General features: G+C 43.9%; 1 protein-coding gene across 1 annotated transcript in view; it reads left to right on the top strand.

Moving 5' to 3' along the window:
- The window catches only part of MAP6 (microtubule associated protein 6), a 37,115-nt gene extending 23,541 nt beyond the window's left edge, over positions 1 to 13,574 (top strand). The window contains exons 2-3 of the mRNA XM_009098894.4: positions 10,729 to 10,942; positions 12,817 to 13,574. Coding sequence (XP_009097142.4) covers positions 10,729 to 10,942; positions 12,817 to 13,017 — 415 coding nt within the window. The 3' untranslated portion in view covers positions 13,018 to 13,574. The remainder of the gene's footprint in view (positions 1 to 10,728; positions 10,943 to 12,816) is intronic.
- Positions 13,575 to 14,175: the final 601 nt, after the last annotated feature.

The raw sequence follows: 14,175 nt of genomic DNA, 5'->3' as shown, positions 1-14,175 counted from the left end.
ATTATCTATCATAAAATAATAAATCAAGCCTTTGATACATGGAGTCAACTTTCTCATCTCTTCCTTCATCCTGGGACCCTTGTGGACAATACCACAAAAGCCCACATTGCATGGGTGGGCAATGCAATATCCATGATTTGGGGGCTATTGACTCAAACAGCTTTTATAAATGGATGGCAACATGGCTCTCCTCTGCCATATGACTTGGTTTCATCCTTTCCAGTACATAGTTTTGATCAGAACCTCCTTCAGCCAGTAACTGAAGGAGGTTACTTGGAGGCTCAGTACTCTTGGAGGCTCAGTACTTTTCTCCTCTTTTGTGCCAGTGCTGTGCTTGATGGGCCCTAACCAGGGATCTTTAGAGATACTGATCCCTCCCCATCCTGCTCACATTCACTCCCCATTGTCCATTGCCCAAGTTTCAAACTAATTCATTAATATATTTCACATTGCTTTAGATTTTGTACACAATTGGCTTATCCAAACAGACTAGCTCTCTGTACATGTGTTTGTGTGTGTGTGTATGCATGTCTTAGAGGTTGATTATTAATGTTTGGGAAAAAAATACTCTTGGCCACCAGGAGCCTCCTTGTACCTTTCACAAACTCACTGAAGCTTGACAGTAAATTATTGTGTTCAAGAGAATAGCACAGGGATTAGAGGATAAATCTGACATTAAGCCTCCCTGTAGGAGCTAGAGATGGGCCACTGGATGCAGCAGGCAGTGACAAGGGTGTTCTTGCACTTGCAGTGGCAAATTTGTATGCTGACAAGACCATTGAAAATAGAAATTGGTTGAAATTGACCTTTTAACTAAAGAAGGCTTGGATGGAAAATGGAATTAAATGGCTGAATCACAGAATCACAGACTGTTTGGGTTTGAAGTGATATTAAATATCATCTTGTTACAGCCCCCTGCCATGGGCAGACACCTTCAACTAGACCAGGTTGCTCCAAGCGCCATCCAACCTGACCTTGAATGCTTCCAGGGATGGGGCAGCCACAGCTTCTGAGGGCAATCTGTGCCAGGGCCTCACCACCCTCACAGGGAAGAATTTCTACCCCATATCCCATCTAACCCTGCCCTCTGTCCATGGGAAGCCATTCCCCTTGTCCTGTCACTCCAGTCCCTTGTCATAAGTCCCTCTCCAGCTCTCTTGGAGCCTCTTTAGAAACTGGCAGGGTCTCTAAGGTCTCTTAGAACCTTTTCTAGGTGAAAACCCTCAGCTCTCCAGCCTGTCTCCAGAACAGAGGGATTCTAGCCCTCGCAGCATCTCTGTTGCTTCCTGCAAACTCATTCCAACAGCTCCAGTATTTTGGGGTGCAGAGGACATGTTGTGTTGCAGCAAAATGTCAGGCAAAGCAAGAAATCACTCTGGCCCAGAATTTTAGGTTTATTTCTCTGTGAGGCAAGAGCACATTGCATTGTTTACTATTGCATGAGGGACCTCAGCATGGGGCAGAATTCCTTTGGGGCTGGAAATGGATTAGGAGGCAGGTTTTGGCTCTTGCAGAGCAGTAACCATTGATCAGGCTTATCTTTAAAATCAGTTGTGTTTGCAGGAGAATGCACCTGTTTAGGCTGAGCCCAAATGTATTTCTTTTTGTTCACCTTAGAAAAGAGAACAGCTTTGGGATCAAAACACAAGCCTGCTCCTCATCCAAGCAATCCTTTCTGAGCAGAATTTATCTGGAACCCATTTAGGCCAGTATCTTTGGCCAATCACAGCCAGAACCAGACAACCAGACAGGGGCTGGAGGAGATTCCTGTATCATGGAATAAGTCCTGCTTTGGTTCATGGTTTTTCAGGAGCAGTTAAATGCTGAAGACAACTATGAATACTCTTGATATCCATCTAAACACCCATGACTTAATTAAATCCCATTATATACTGAAGTTCAGCGTCCTCCTCTGGCATTGAGTTCAACCAGCCATTATTATGGATTTTGGGTTTCCCACTACTTCATTTCACCAAATTCCTCTTTTCTGGTTTTAAGAGCAGGAGAATACTTAAGAGTAAGTGACACTGCATTCCAGAAAGGAAAAATAATTTGAAAATCCTGGACGTATCTTCTGCTTAGTTTGGCTCAAATGTGTCTCTTTTTTTGTTGCTGTTTTGTTTAGAGAAACATTAAAGAGAAATCTGATGTTCTGAAATACTCCTTGTGCAGCACTTTGCTTTGTAAGAGGATTCATAGTTTTTGGCATTGTCCTGAATAGAATAAGGGGGAAAAATGGGATGGGAAAGAATTAAAGGAACTGAAAAAGAAACTAAAGTTTCATTTTAGAATTAATTAAATGTTTCAGGCCTAACATTTTGTAAAGTTTTCTTTTTTTTAAGTGAAAAATAGGAATATTTTTTCTTTTTCACCAAGATGTTATTTTCCAGATTAAGCTAGAAATATCTCTCCTGTGCAGGCCTCCGGCATGAAGTCCCCATCTCCTTTTTCTGCATTATTCATTATTTTGTATGTGTACATCAAGAAGAGAGAATTGGCCTGGCTCAGTGCCAGCAGAGCTGCTGTCAGCAGAATACACTGAACACCCTGTGCTGTTGCTGAGCAAATGTAGCCTCTCTTTAAAGTCCTTCAAAGAAGGTGGAAGCTTGAAGTGGTTAAACCTTGCCCTGTTCTGTCCTTCCTTCCCCCTTTTGTCTTTCCTTTGACTTCAGTAGATAAAGGCAGTCCGTGCCTACACAGGACTTGACAAGCATCTCCAGAGACAACTGGGAGCTCATTTTAACCCCAGTGTGCCCTGGCTGGGCTGAAAGAGGGTGTTCAGGTCACTTTCATCTTGCCACCAACTTCAGCAATCCTCAGTCAAAGGGAAAATGCAATTAAAACAACCAGGGTGGACAAAGCCTCACGCAAGAGCAGTGTGGTGTTCACTGATACCTGTGGAGACCAGGCTAGGCTTTAATGGATATGGATCAGGCCACCACCTCCCCAGGCTGCTGTCATCTGATAAGATCTACTGCCTATGCATTGGTAAGGCATCTGCCCTGTCCTGTACAGCCTTATGCTCTCATCAGCACTGTAGATACATAAACTCTCTTTAACCTCACTGGGAAATTTTTCTGTTGAACATGGCTCACAAAAGGTCACCTGACACCTGATATTCTCTTTCTCACTGAGTTTTATTTCAGTTCAGCACTGGGTTCCCTGTCAATTCTAATTATTCTTTGTAAGGCTGGGACCAGAACGAGGCAGAAAATTAGGAGACATGTAATTGGCCACTACTTCAGTTCAACCCTCCATTTCACGTGAAAAGAGTTCTTAAAATCTTCCTCAGCAAAATTAAAAGCATTGAAAATCTTTGATAAAGAATTTGAGAGCTGGACTAAGCTGTGCCTGATGGTTACATCCAGACTGGATCTGGTCCATGGTGCATACTTGCTACTTAAGCACAGGTTTAAGTGAGCTGACCTCTTTTAGGATGGGTTTCAGCACATTCCTCGAATACTTTGAGAGCTAATTTGGTGTGCAGAATTCTTCAAAGGTCCAGACACCACTATGACCCACTGTTCTGGAAAAAAGGGGAAAGTAACATTTTCAGGGCTCATTTCAGATTGCAGAAGGAATTTGTAACTTTTTGGGTACCTTCCCCACAAATTTGCCTTGGAATGTTGAATAATAATGAGGGAAGTCTCCGAATGACAGGATCTTACTCCAAACCAGCATAAGTTTTAGTGCTACAGGAGCAACCAATATGGTACCTTAGAATACAGATATTTTTTACTGTATCCAGAATATTTTTTTAAAATTAACTCTTAAAGGTACTATTTTTCTCTCACTTCTTTGCTGAATATAAGAAGAATTTAAATGTATAACACAACATCTCTGAGTGAAATAAAGATCCTGGAGAATCACGCCAGTTCCAGATGACAAAATCACAGAATGGTTTGGGTTTGAAAGGACCTTAAAGACCATCCAGTTCCAATTCCCTGCCATGGGCAAGGGACACCTTCCACTACACAAGGGTGCTCCAAGTCCTGACAAACCTGACCTTGAAGACTTCCAACAACAGGGCATTGCATAGGAAGTACAGTACAACTGCCTCAAGAGAGTGTAGCTGTGCCATGCACTGTTTGGACAACACAAGGTCATGGTGACATTGAACAGTATCAGACAGACCTCTGACTGAGAGTCATCAGACTTGGAAGGGGGATTTAGGATACCTTCCGGAGACATCCTCTTCATCCCTAGAAGCAAAACAAAAAACCCTACTGACAGAATATGCCCTGACACCCCTGTTGGAATGGTGGCTGCAGTCCTCCTGGAGTGGCAGACATGGTTCTGTTGGAGCAGTGAGCCTGTAGAAGGGTGTAGTTTTCCTCTGAAGGTCTGGTGGTGGTGTAGATGGGCCTGGTCTTCCTCTGGGAACCAAAGGAAAATGCAGCTGCTCCTCTGGGAATCCAGTGGAAAGTCTGCTCTGGTGTCCCAAAATCTCAGATTATATCCAGGTAGGAATGCTTGGCTCCTCCCCCTGGGCAGAACATCTCACAATGGGATGATGTAACTTTATCAGCCATGCACTGACACTCAATGGCCCATGAACAGAAGATATCTCCCAGAGGGAGGACTGGTTTGTGGAAGAGATAAAGGAAACTGCCCAATTAACAGAAGATAACTGCCCCACCTCTAAGAGATGGCAAATAGAAAACACACTTATCTTACAATCCAGGACATCTAGTAACACTTATTTAAAGTTTATGTGTTGCCTAAATATCATAATAGGCTTTGAGACCAGCCTGATGCATCACATGTAGCTGTAGTAAATGGTCAGAGATTCTCTCCTACTTCCACTGTCTCTGCGTCCTCTGGATGTCACGTCAGATATGGAGAACTGGACACACTGAGTGTTTCAGTGGTCTAGTCAGAACTGTCTCTACCCATGGCAGGGGAGTTGAAATGACATAAACTTTAAAGTCCCTTTCAAATCAAACCAGTCTGATTCTGCCTGTGTGGTAACAAGGGGGAATGGCTGGTCCATCCCAGATGTGGTAGAGCTCCATATGTGGCCCATGCTCTCTCACATACTTGAAGGGACCAGTTGTAGTGTAATAGCTGGTTATGTTAAAACATCCTGAAAATTATTTAGATTTAGAAAATGAACACAGAATCACAGAATGGTTGGGGTTGTAAAGGACCTTTAAAGGTCATCTTATTCCACCCCCCCTGCCATGGGCAGGGACAACTTCTACTGTACCAGGTTGGATGGGGCTTGATTGCTCCAAGCCCCATCCAGCCTGGTCTCGAATTCTTCCAGGGATGAGGCAGTCACAGCTTCTCTGAGCAACCTGCTATTTCTAGATGTGCACTGAATACATGTGGCACACTGGTATTTAGAATTTCTTTGTCAACAGAGTGTGGTATTTCTAGATCAGTAGCCTTGTATCCTTGATTTCCAGAGGTTGTGGCCAAGCTATTCCAGAGCTGGTAGACACAGTACATCAATGTGCACACACCTAAGAATGGCTGTTTTATTATCTGCATGCAAAGGCTCATCTTGAGAGACATAAAGTAGTCAAGGGTGAAATCCAGTCACCAAGAACAGTGGAGCTGAGTACTCACAGAATTGTTACATCTGCATTCAGACCAGCAAAACAAGGATGGAGACAAGCAGTCTCATTTTTCAGTCAGATGAAACTGATTGTTGCATTAAGAGCCCAGCTCTGTTGCAGAAATGCATTCCCTGACAGCCCACTGGGAGTAGAAGGCTTTTCTTTGCCTTTTCTGCAGAGATCACAGGAGTTTGGGGGAAAAGCCTGTCACTTCCTGCATGTTTATGTTTGCATAATATATCTGTTAATGAAATTGCTAGGCACTATGGTAACAAATACAGTCATGCTGCTTCGGAACTCACTTTTGTATAAACCAGCATTCTACAAGCAGAAGAATGAATAAATCCTGGTTTGTGTTCCACCTTTAAAATCCACTCCCTACATCCACAGTACAACAGCCTTCACCCTTTGTCTCTGGATCTGTAAACGCAGCCTGTCCTTGGTCCTGCTGGTTGACCTGGTGAACCATGGGGGCTGATCGTTCAGCTGTCCTCTGAGAATGAGTGAGAAACATGAACTTTACCTCTTTCCCTCAGCTGCAGAACACCATTTGGATATTCCCCATGTGCCCATTCAATGATCTTGAGGAAAGCTATTGTGATTTTCACCTTTGAGATTTCTACTTCTGCCACAAATACAACAGAAAACAGCTAATGGGGTTTGAAGTCGCTAGTGTGAGAAACAATACTCACTTTTAAAATTTCAAAGGTTTATTAAACCTTAGCAAAATACAACAAAACACTGAATAAGGAAAAATTACAGCGCTGGGGGCATGGAAGTAAACCACCCTGTGCTCACCCACAAAATGGCTGCTCCACTTTTTATACTGCTGGTGTTGCATCAGGTAACCCCAGGCCCTCCCAAAGTCCGTCAGTCAGCTCTTCTCTGTCCATTGGTGGAGTCTCCTTTCTTGCAGTTTGATGGAAGGTCAGGTGTTGTCATGCTGTGCCTGCCCTCCCCACAAATGCCCTGACTACCAAGGCCATCCCGTGACAACAATAAAATGGGAGGGGAAAGAGCACTATGGGGAGAACACATCACAATAACATAACTATACATCAATAAAACTTCTTAACATACTCATAATATTAATGTCTTAATTGTGAGGGCCAACCATCGCATTACCCATCTATAACACTAGGAAAGAAATCTGAGAGACAGATAGATATGGGCAGAGAGAATTAGTCCATCATTTTATTTATTTCCACATATTGAAAAAATATATATAGTCTACTTTGGAACAAAAGTGGATCCTAGGAAGAAACCTGTTCTGAGGAGTTTAGGATGAACTTTGAGTTTGTCATTCTGGCTGGATTTGAGGCAATTTAAAGGAGAATGCTCTGGAATGAATTGTCTCCCTTTATAGGCTCTAACAATCCAGCACAAAACATAGATGAGTAGAAAAAATAACAGTTTACTAACAAGCAGCAACAGACAAAAATAACAAAAAGATTTCTGAAAAACACCAATCACTTGTTTTTAAAATTTAAAAAGTTTAATAGTAATAAAATGGTTATAAAAATAGTAATATAATTAGAGTAATAAAAATTTGAACAACTGAGATTTGGACAATACGAGACAATAAAAACACAAACTTACAGATAGTCCGGGTACCTCTTTCTGGGCAAAATAAGCCTGAAAAGGACACCCGTTAACAGAGGATTAACCCTTAAAAACAATAGCCTGCTGCATATTCATACACCTCATACATGATGCATAAATTCCATTCAAACAAAGCATTCTGTCTGGTCAGTGTCAGCTTCTTCCTCTGAATCCTGACTTCTCCAGAAGACGCCTGAACCGAGGTGGGAAGAAGTTCGTTTCTTCTGATAAGGGAGCAATAAATTCTCTTTCTCTGAAAGATTTAGGCGTCCTGTGACTGCTATCTCAGTGCGAGTCCTCTCATTAAAAAAAGTATCTTACATAGCACAGTTTCTATTTTAACAGTATGTTATAACCCAAAATTATATTTTACACACTACTTTAAAAAATTAATACAGCATAACTTTCTAACACAACACATATAACATTAATTTTAATATTTGCAAAAAGCCAATCATAAAATACGCATTTTTCACAGATTATAAATTTCTAAGTCTCATGGACTGCCCCCAGAACGAAAAGACACCCGAAAATGCCGGACACACACACACACAGACACACACACAAACACCAAGATGGTGCTCTGCAGTCGAGCGTATGATTCGAAGGACAAAGGGAAAGGTGGTGTCAAACTTCCCCCCACCCCCCTGCTCTACTCCCTGACAACCAGAGCTCCGACTGGAATTCTTGGAACTCGTGGAAGGATTTTGCCTTCCTTGCTGCAAGAGACGACAGGGCAGGCAAGGCAAGGAGGCCGGGCTGGGTTTTCTGTCCTCAGCCAGGACAACAGGTGACCTTTTGCGGCCCTAGCATCCCTGCCTGAGCATCCTCTGATGACATGCACATGTCCATACTTAAGCTTTCCTGATTCTCTGAACGCAACACAGCTGGTTATTTTCACAGAAGTAAAACCAAATATCTTCATTGCCGTTTGACAAGTTTGGTTGAAGCTGATTAAGGTGTTCAAAAATATTACGGGAAGGGATTGACCGGCAGCCCCCTTACAAAGAGTTAATTTCCCGAGTGTTGGAGGTTAGGTTTTCTCTTTTTTTCTTCAGGGAATTTTCCTCCATTTGTTGTCATAGAGATGGTGAATGGACCTTGATTTAAAAGACAAAAGATGTAGCCAGGGCCTTGGCATATCATTGGAATGGCTCTGGGGGAGGGGAGAAGCGGGGTGGTGGTCGGGAGTTTCTGTAGCTGGAGGTGGTTCGGTCTCTGCCAGTTGTGGGTTTGGTGCTGGACTTCTCCTTGTTAGGAAAATCAATCCACAAAACACCAGAGGTTTATGTCCAAAAAGGAGACAGAGGAGTCCTTTCTGGCTTTATTCGAATAAAGGAAGAGGCCATGGGGCATTCCCCTGGGGTCTCTAGAATTTTTGGAGGACACAGCCTCCCTTTTGTCCTAATTTCCTGGGCACATTTCCCTCTCTCTTTCCCCACTGCCTGAGGTACTGGAGAGGTACAGACTCCCCGATACACCTGATCCCAAAGATTTCCCTCTAATGTATAACCTTCCCTTTTAATTTTTAATTCTTACGGAATTCAGGAGTTTTTCTTCCCCATTATTTCTTTCATCTCTCAATGTCTCATTTAGTTTATCAGCTAACCTGAAGTTTATTTGTAAAAGCAAGTATCTTTGGTGGGCCGCCGCCCTCAGCAGCGACTATTGGGACTGGGACTTTTCAGTACCCGCCATTGCTGGGAGAAAGCTCCTCCACATCTGCCTGGGTGCTTCAGGGGAAAACCCGGCTCCCATCTCCTCTCTCTAGGGAGACAGCACCTCGCGGCTGCTTACTGGAGCCTCCATGTGAGAGGGAGGGGAAAACAGAACCATCGCTTGCCCCCCACCTCCTCTCTCCTCCCGAGGCCACCATCAGCGCTGGGGCGGCTCAGCGCCGCCCGCTGTCTCACCCTGAGCCAACAGCGCCCCCTGCAGCCTCGGGGGAGTCACTGCAGCCTCTGCCTCAGCAGGAGCCATGGGCGCCCCTGGCGGTTGGGAGCGTAACTGCACCGAAGGGGCGGCGCCGGATGGCGGGAAAAGGCTGATACGGGGAACTCCTTGTGTTTTGTTGTTGTTGTTGCTGTTGTGGACGACCATGTTGTCGTTGATGTTTGTCTGAATTGTTTTACATGATTTATATTTATATTTATATTTATATTTATATTTATATTTATATTTATATTTATATTTATATTTATATTTATAGTGTGTATATGTGTATGTATATGTATATGTTTGTATATGTATATGTATATGTATATGTATATGTATGTATATGTATATGTATATGTATATGTGTGTATATATAAAAATATATATATCTGTTTTAGTAAAGAACTGTTTCTCCTTTCCCCTTATTTTTACCTGAGATCCCTATAATTTCGAAGTTATAACAGTAAGGAGGGGGATCATATTTTCCATTCCTGGAAGGTTCCCGCCTTCTTTGGTCGACACTTGTCTTTTAAACCAGCACACCTAGTAATAAAGGCAGAAAATTAGTAATACAACCCAGAAGTGGTTAAATGAAACAGGCAGGAGGGGCAGGGTCTGTAATTTAAAAGGCTTAATGCCTTGGAAGTCCTGAAATTAAGACAAGAGCTTGGAGCAACCTGGTCTAGTGGATGGTGTCTCTGCCCATGGAAAGGGCTTGGAATGAAATGAACTTTAAGGTCCTGGCCAACCATTCTGCAGCTTTGTGATTTTCAAGGAAAGTTTACTCCTTTGCAGAGGGCTTGTATCAGCACTGGTAGGATAGATTCTGGCTTGCACTGGAGTTTTAAGGATCTAAACACTGTCTTGGTCTATGTCTGAGCACAACCCCCCAAGTCAGCAACACCTTTAGGGTTTCTCCTTCCCCATCCTCAGGTGAATGCTGAGTCTTAGAGAGAAATTGAAATGTTTTGCTTCAAACCTGGAAGGTGTTGTATCCGGAAGAACTACAAAATGGAAGAGAAGGAGGCTGTGGATGGGAAGCAGAATGTGTCCAGAAGACACTGATCCACACTTTTAACTGTGTTTGGGGCTTCTTCTACCAGGAGTTTCAGCTCTATCCAAAAGAAATGAAAGATAGTGTTATTGTTTCCCTGTGATTCAGGAATCCACTATCAGTTAATAAAGGGAAGCCACAGCTCAAAATATAGCTGATAAACTGCATTCCCTGCTCTGCTTGAGTTTACATCTTACTTGGTATTGTGTTAATTAATTATCTGTTTGTCCCAATTATTTACCTGTTAGTATGGAATTAACAAAGCTTTTTTGTCTAATAGGTGCAATGTATGTGGGATCACACCAATTTCTGCTTACAGGTGTGGCTAAGGGCTGTCCAGGACTGACTGATTTTAATAGACTACATTTCATTTGAATTTCTCATAATGTGCCAATAGGTTTTGGATGAGGTAAAAAATGAATTGTTGGCAGACAGTTTCTATGTAAATCTGATTGGATGGAGGCAAAATCCTTTCCACATAGACTTGGTTGATCAATGCAGGACTCCATTCCCATGTTATCATTGCTCTCCTGTTGGTTTAATTCCTGAACCCTTTTCCTTTTTGATCTGTAGAAATGAGTTCAGACCCTGGATAGATGTCAAGCCGGTGAAAGCGATAAAAGCAAAGCCCCAGTACAAGCCACCAGAGGAGAAAATGACCCATGAAACCAGTTACAGTGCTCAGTTCAAGGGGGAAACCAGTAAGCCTTCTCCAGCTGATAACAAATACCTGGAACGCAGAAGGATACGCACTCTCTACTGTGAGCCCTACAAAGAACCTCCAAAGGTGAGAAACACGGCAGAGGGGACCCAGGGCCATCGCTGCTCCTGGTGAGACGTGTCCAGGGCAGTCAGGCTGGGCTGAACACTGCTTGCTGTCCCTCCCCTTGTGTTGTATCCTCATTCCAACCAGCGGGAGCATCTTGGGATCCACCTTGGAGATGGTGGTGAATAAAAAGCTAAACATGTCCCAGCATGGGCGCTGCCAGCCCAGGAAGCCAACAGGGTCCTGGGTTGATCCCACAGCATGGACAGGGAAGTCAGGGAGGGGATTCTGCCCCACTGTTCCATTCTGCCCCTCTGCTCTGTGAGACCCCCCCACCTGCACTGCTGCTTCCAACTCTGAGGTCCTCAGCATGGGAAGGACATGGATCTGTTGAACTGAGTCCAGAAGAGACCATGGTGATGCTCCAAGAGATGGAGCACCCCTGTTATGGAGACAGGCTGGGAGAGCTGAGGGAGTTTATTTAGCCTGCAGAAGAGAAGGCTCTGGTGAGACTTCAGAGTCCCTGTCAGTGCCTAACAGGACTCCAGGAGAGCTGGACAGGGACTTTGGACGAGGGCCTGGAGGGACAGGACAATGGAGAATGGCTTCACACTGCCAGAGGGCAGGGTTAGAAGGGATATTGGGAAGGAATTCTTGGCTGTGAGGGTGGTGAGGCCCTGTGGCTGCCCCATGCCTGGAAGTGGCCAGTGCCAGGTTTGAAGGGGCTTGGAGCAACCAGGTGTAGTAGAAGTTGTCCCAGCCTATGCAGAGGGGAGGGAATGAGATGTTCTTTAAGGACTCTTCCAACCCAAACTGTTCTAGAATTCTGTGGGCTCTAGGACAGCTTGAGGCACTTTGGGGACAATAGTGCCCTATGTCAAGTGAGGGTAGGGCCAAGATGAAGAGGTTTTTCTGTTGTCATTTCCTATGTAATTACCCAGGCAGCTTTTTCTTCCTCTCTCCAAAACTTTAGGAGCCCCACATTACATTTTCTGCTGGGAGCTAGACATCTGCCTTTAATTCAGAGCATTACACAGATTTTGACACTTTTTTACACTTCTGGCTTTGACCAGATAAAGAACATGTGTTGAGAAGGGCCCGAGCTGAAATGTTCTCCAGCCTTGTTTTCCAGGACCAGCAGAGGATCTGCATATTAAAGGAGTCAGTCTGTGAAGTTTTAAACAGAGGACCATAAGTTGTTCCCTAAGTGATAAGTGATTAGATCTGTGAGGACTGAGAGGCATTGCAGGGTGAGCATGTAGGAGATGAAGACTTCTGTTCTCCCTTAATTTTTGTAACTGTATTTTGGGGGCATAGAAACAAGATATTGTGGAATTTTCTCATGTGCCAATTAGTGTTCTGGTATCCCAAGGTAATTTTCCTCCATTTTGGGAATCTGATAGGGACAAACAAACAGAGGAGTCCTCTCCTGCAAGAAAGATGGAGACTTATAGCAGCCTCTTTGACCTGAGCATCATTTCTCTGCTTCCAGAGAGGCAATCCTCTGTGGGTTTGTAAAACCCCTCCTGAAGTCAGAGAAAGATGCAGAAATTGATAAAATGACTGATAATATTCCCTCTCCTATTCACCCTGCTCTATCCTGATCTGGATACAATGGGCTCTCCTGGCTCCAGGGTCACTGACTTCAGGGCATCCTGAAAGGAGCTGGCCATTTGCCGCTCAGCATAAGCTCAGCTGGTCCCCTGCCTTTGTGGCAGGGCAGAGATGAGCAGATAAGTAACATTTGTGCTGTTTCAGATCTGAATCCTGTTTTCCACTTGTCCTTGTGTCTCTCCTTCTCTCTTTCTCTCTCTCTCTCTCTCTCTCTCTCTCTCTCTCTCTCTCTCTCTTTCTCCATCTCTATGTCGTTGTTTTGCCTGTCGCCCTCCATGCAGGTGGAAAAGCCTAGCATAAAGCCTTCCAAACCAAAAAAGACCACAACAAGCCATAAACCCTTGAAAAAGGCCAAAGACAAGCAGATTGCATCTGGCCGGGCTGCCAAGAAAAAGAGCGCCGAGACCTCCAATACTGCAAAGCCAGAAGATAAGGAGAAAAGTAAAGAGATGAACAATAAACTGGCTGAGGCAAAAGAGTAAATGTCACTGCACTTTCTTTCTCATTTTTTTCCTTTTCTTTCTTTCTTCCTTCCTTTTTTATTTTTCCCCCCCTTTGATTAAATAAAGGCCACAAAATTAATTAGAGGCTTCTAATCTGCTTTTTGTTCTGATTGTATTAGAAGCTTTTCTGTTTTATTTCCAAGGAGGATTAGGAAATCCTTGTTTCTGAGGTCAGGTTGTTCTGCTTTGCCTGCACAACACGGCTCTGCACAGAGTGAGGGATGTGAGAATGTGTAAGCAGGGTCCTAAGAGATGAAGGTGATGGATCAACAGTGATTACATCCAACAGCTTGTCCCTTTCCTTGGGCTTGGTTCTTCGGTGCTTTGACAGCGTGGAAGTGCCCATTGAGCCAAGGAAGGGCTGTGCTCTCATCCCATGAGGCCTTTTTGGGTTGGCCATTGTTGTCATCTCCCATTGGTGTCAATAGGTAAAGGGTTTGGAGGCAGAGAGGATCAGGTTCGTTCATGGTGCCGTGGATATGCTGTAAATACACCAAAATCAATGGTGTGGCCAAGAATGATTTCCCCTTTTGACACTGATGGGAATTCTGCTCCAAGAAGCGACAGGAAAGGAGAGCCCATGGAAGTAAAGGGCCAAATCCTCCCCAAGGGTAGTTGGGAGTACATCTAGCTGCATCAAGGCAACTTCACTCATCAATAGCACTTGAAGTCCTTGATTAAAAAAAAAAAAAAAATTGGTGAGGGAAGGTGCAGTGAGCAGTGAAGACTTGCCAATCACATGGCAGGTTAGACTAGGTTAACAGCAGGTTGTTCTTCCCTATTGTTTCCCCTAAGTTATGGATCTTATTAATTATTCCTGTTTTGTTTTGAATCTTGATCTGCTTTCTTCACTTCTGGGATGTCAATAGGCAGAGCTAGGTTTCAAAAAGTGGTTTAGTTTGCAGGCATGGCCTTCCAAGGGGTAGAAAGAAATGTGTCACCAAGGTTGGCTAGAGCTGTCAGCCCCCGTTGTGTCTATTCTTCCAGCTGTTTATGTTCATGTTGGCTCATGGGCAACTCAAGAGGGCCATAAAAAAGTTACTGGGATCCCTAGACTCCCTCCAGACAAGATCTCAGGGTTTCAGTCATATTTACTGTGCTCTTACACTAACTAGGAAATCCCCAGGACCAGTTTGG

The sequence above is a fragment of the Serinus canaria genome, chromosome 1 (genome assembly GCF_022539315.1).
Source record: "Serinus canaria isolate serCan28SL12 chromosome 1, serCan2020, whole genome shotgun sequence".
Lineage (NCBI taxonomy): Eukaryota > Metazoa > Chordata > Aves > Passeriformes > Fringillidae > Serinus > Serinus canaria.
The sequence above is the reverse complement of the archived record's forward strand: the minus strand, read 5'-3'. Positions and strand labels throughout refer to the sequence as shown.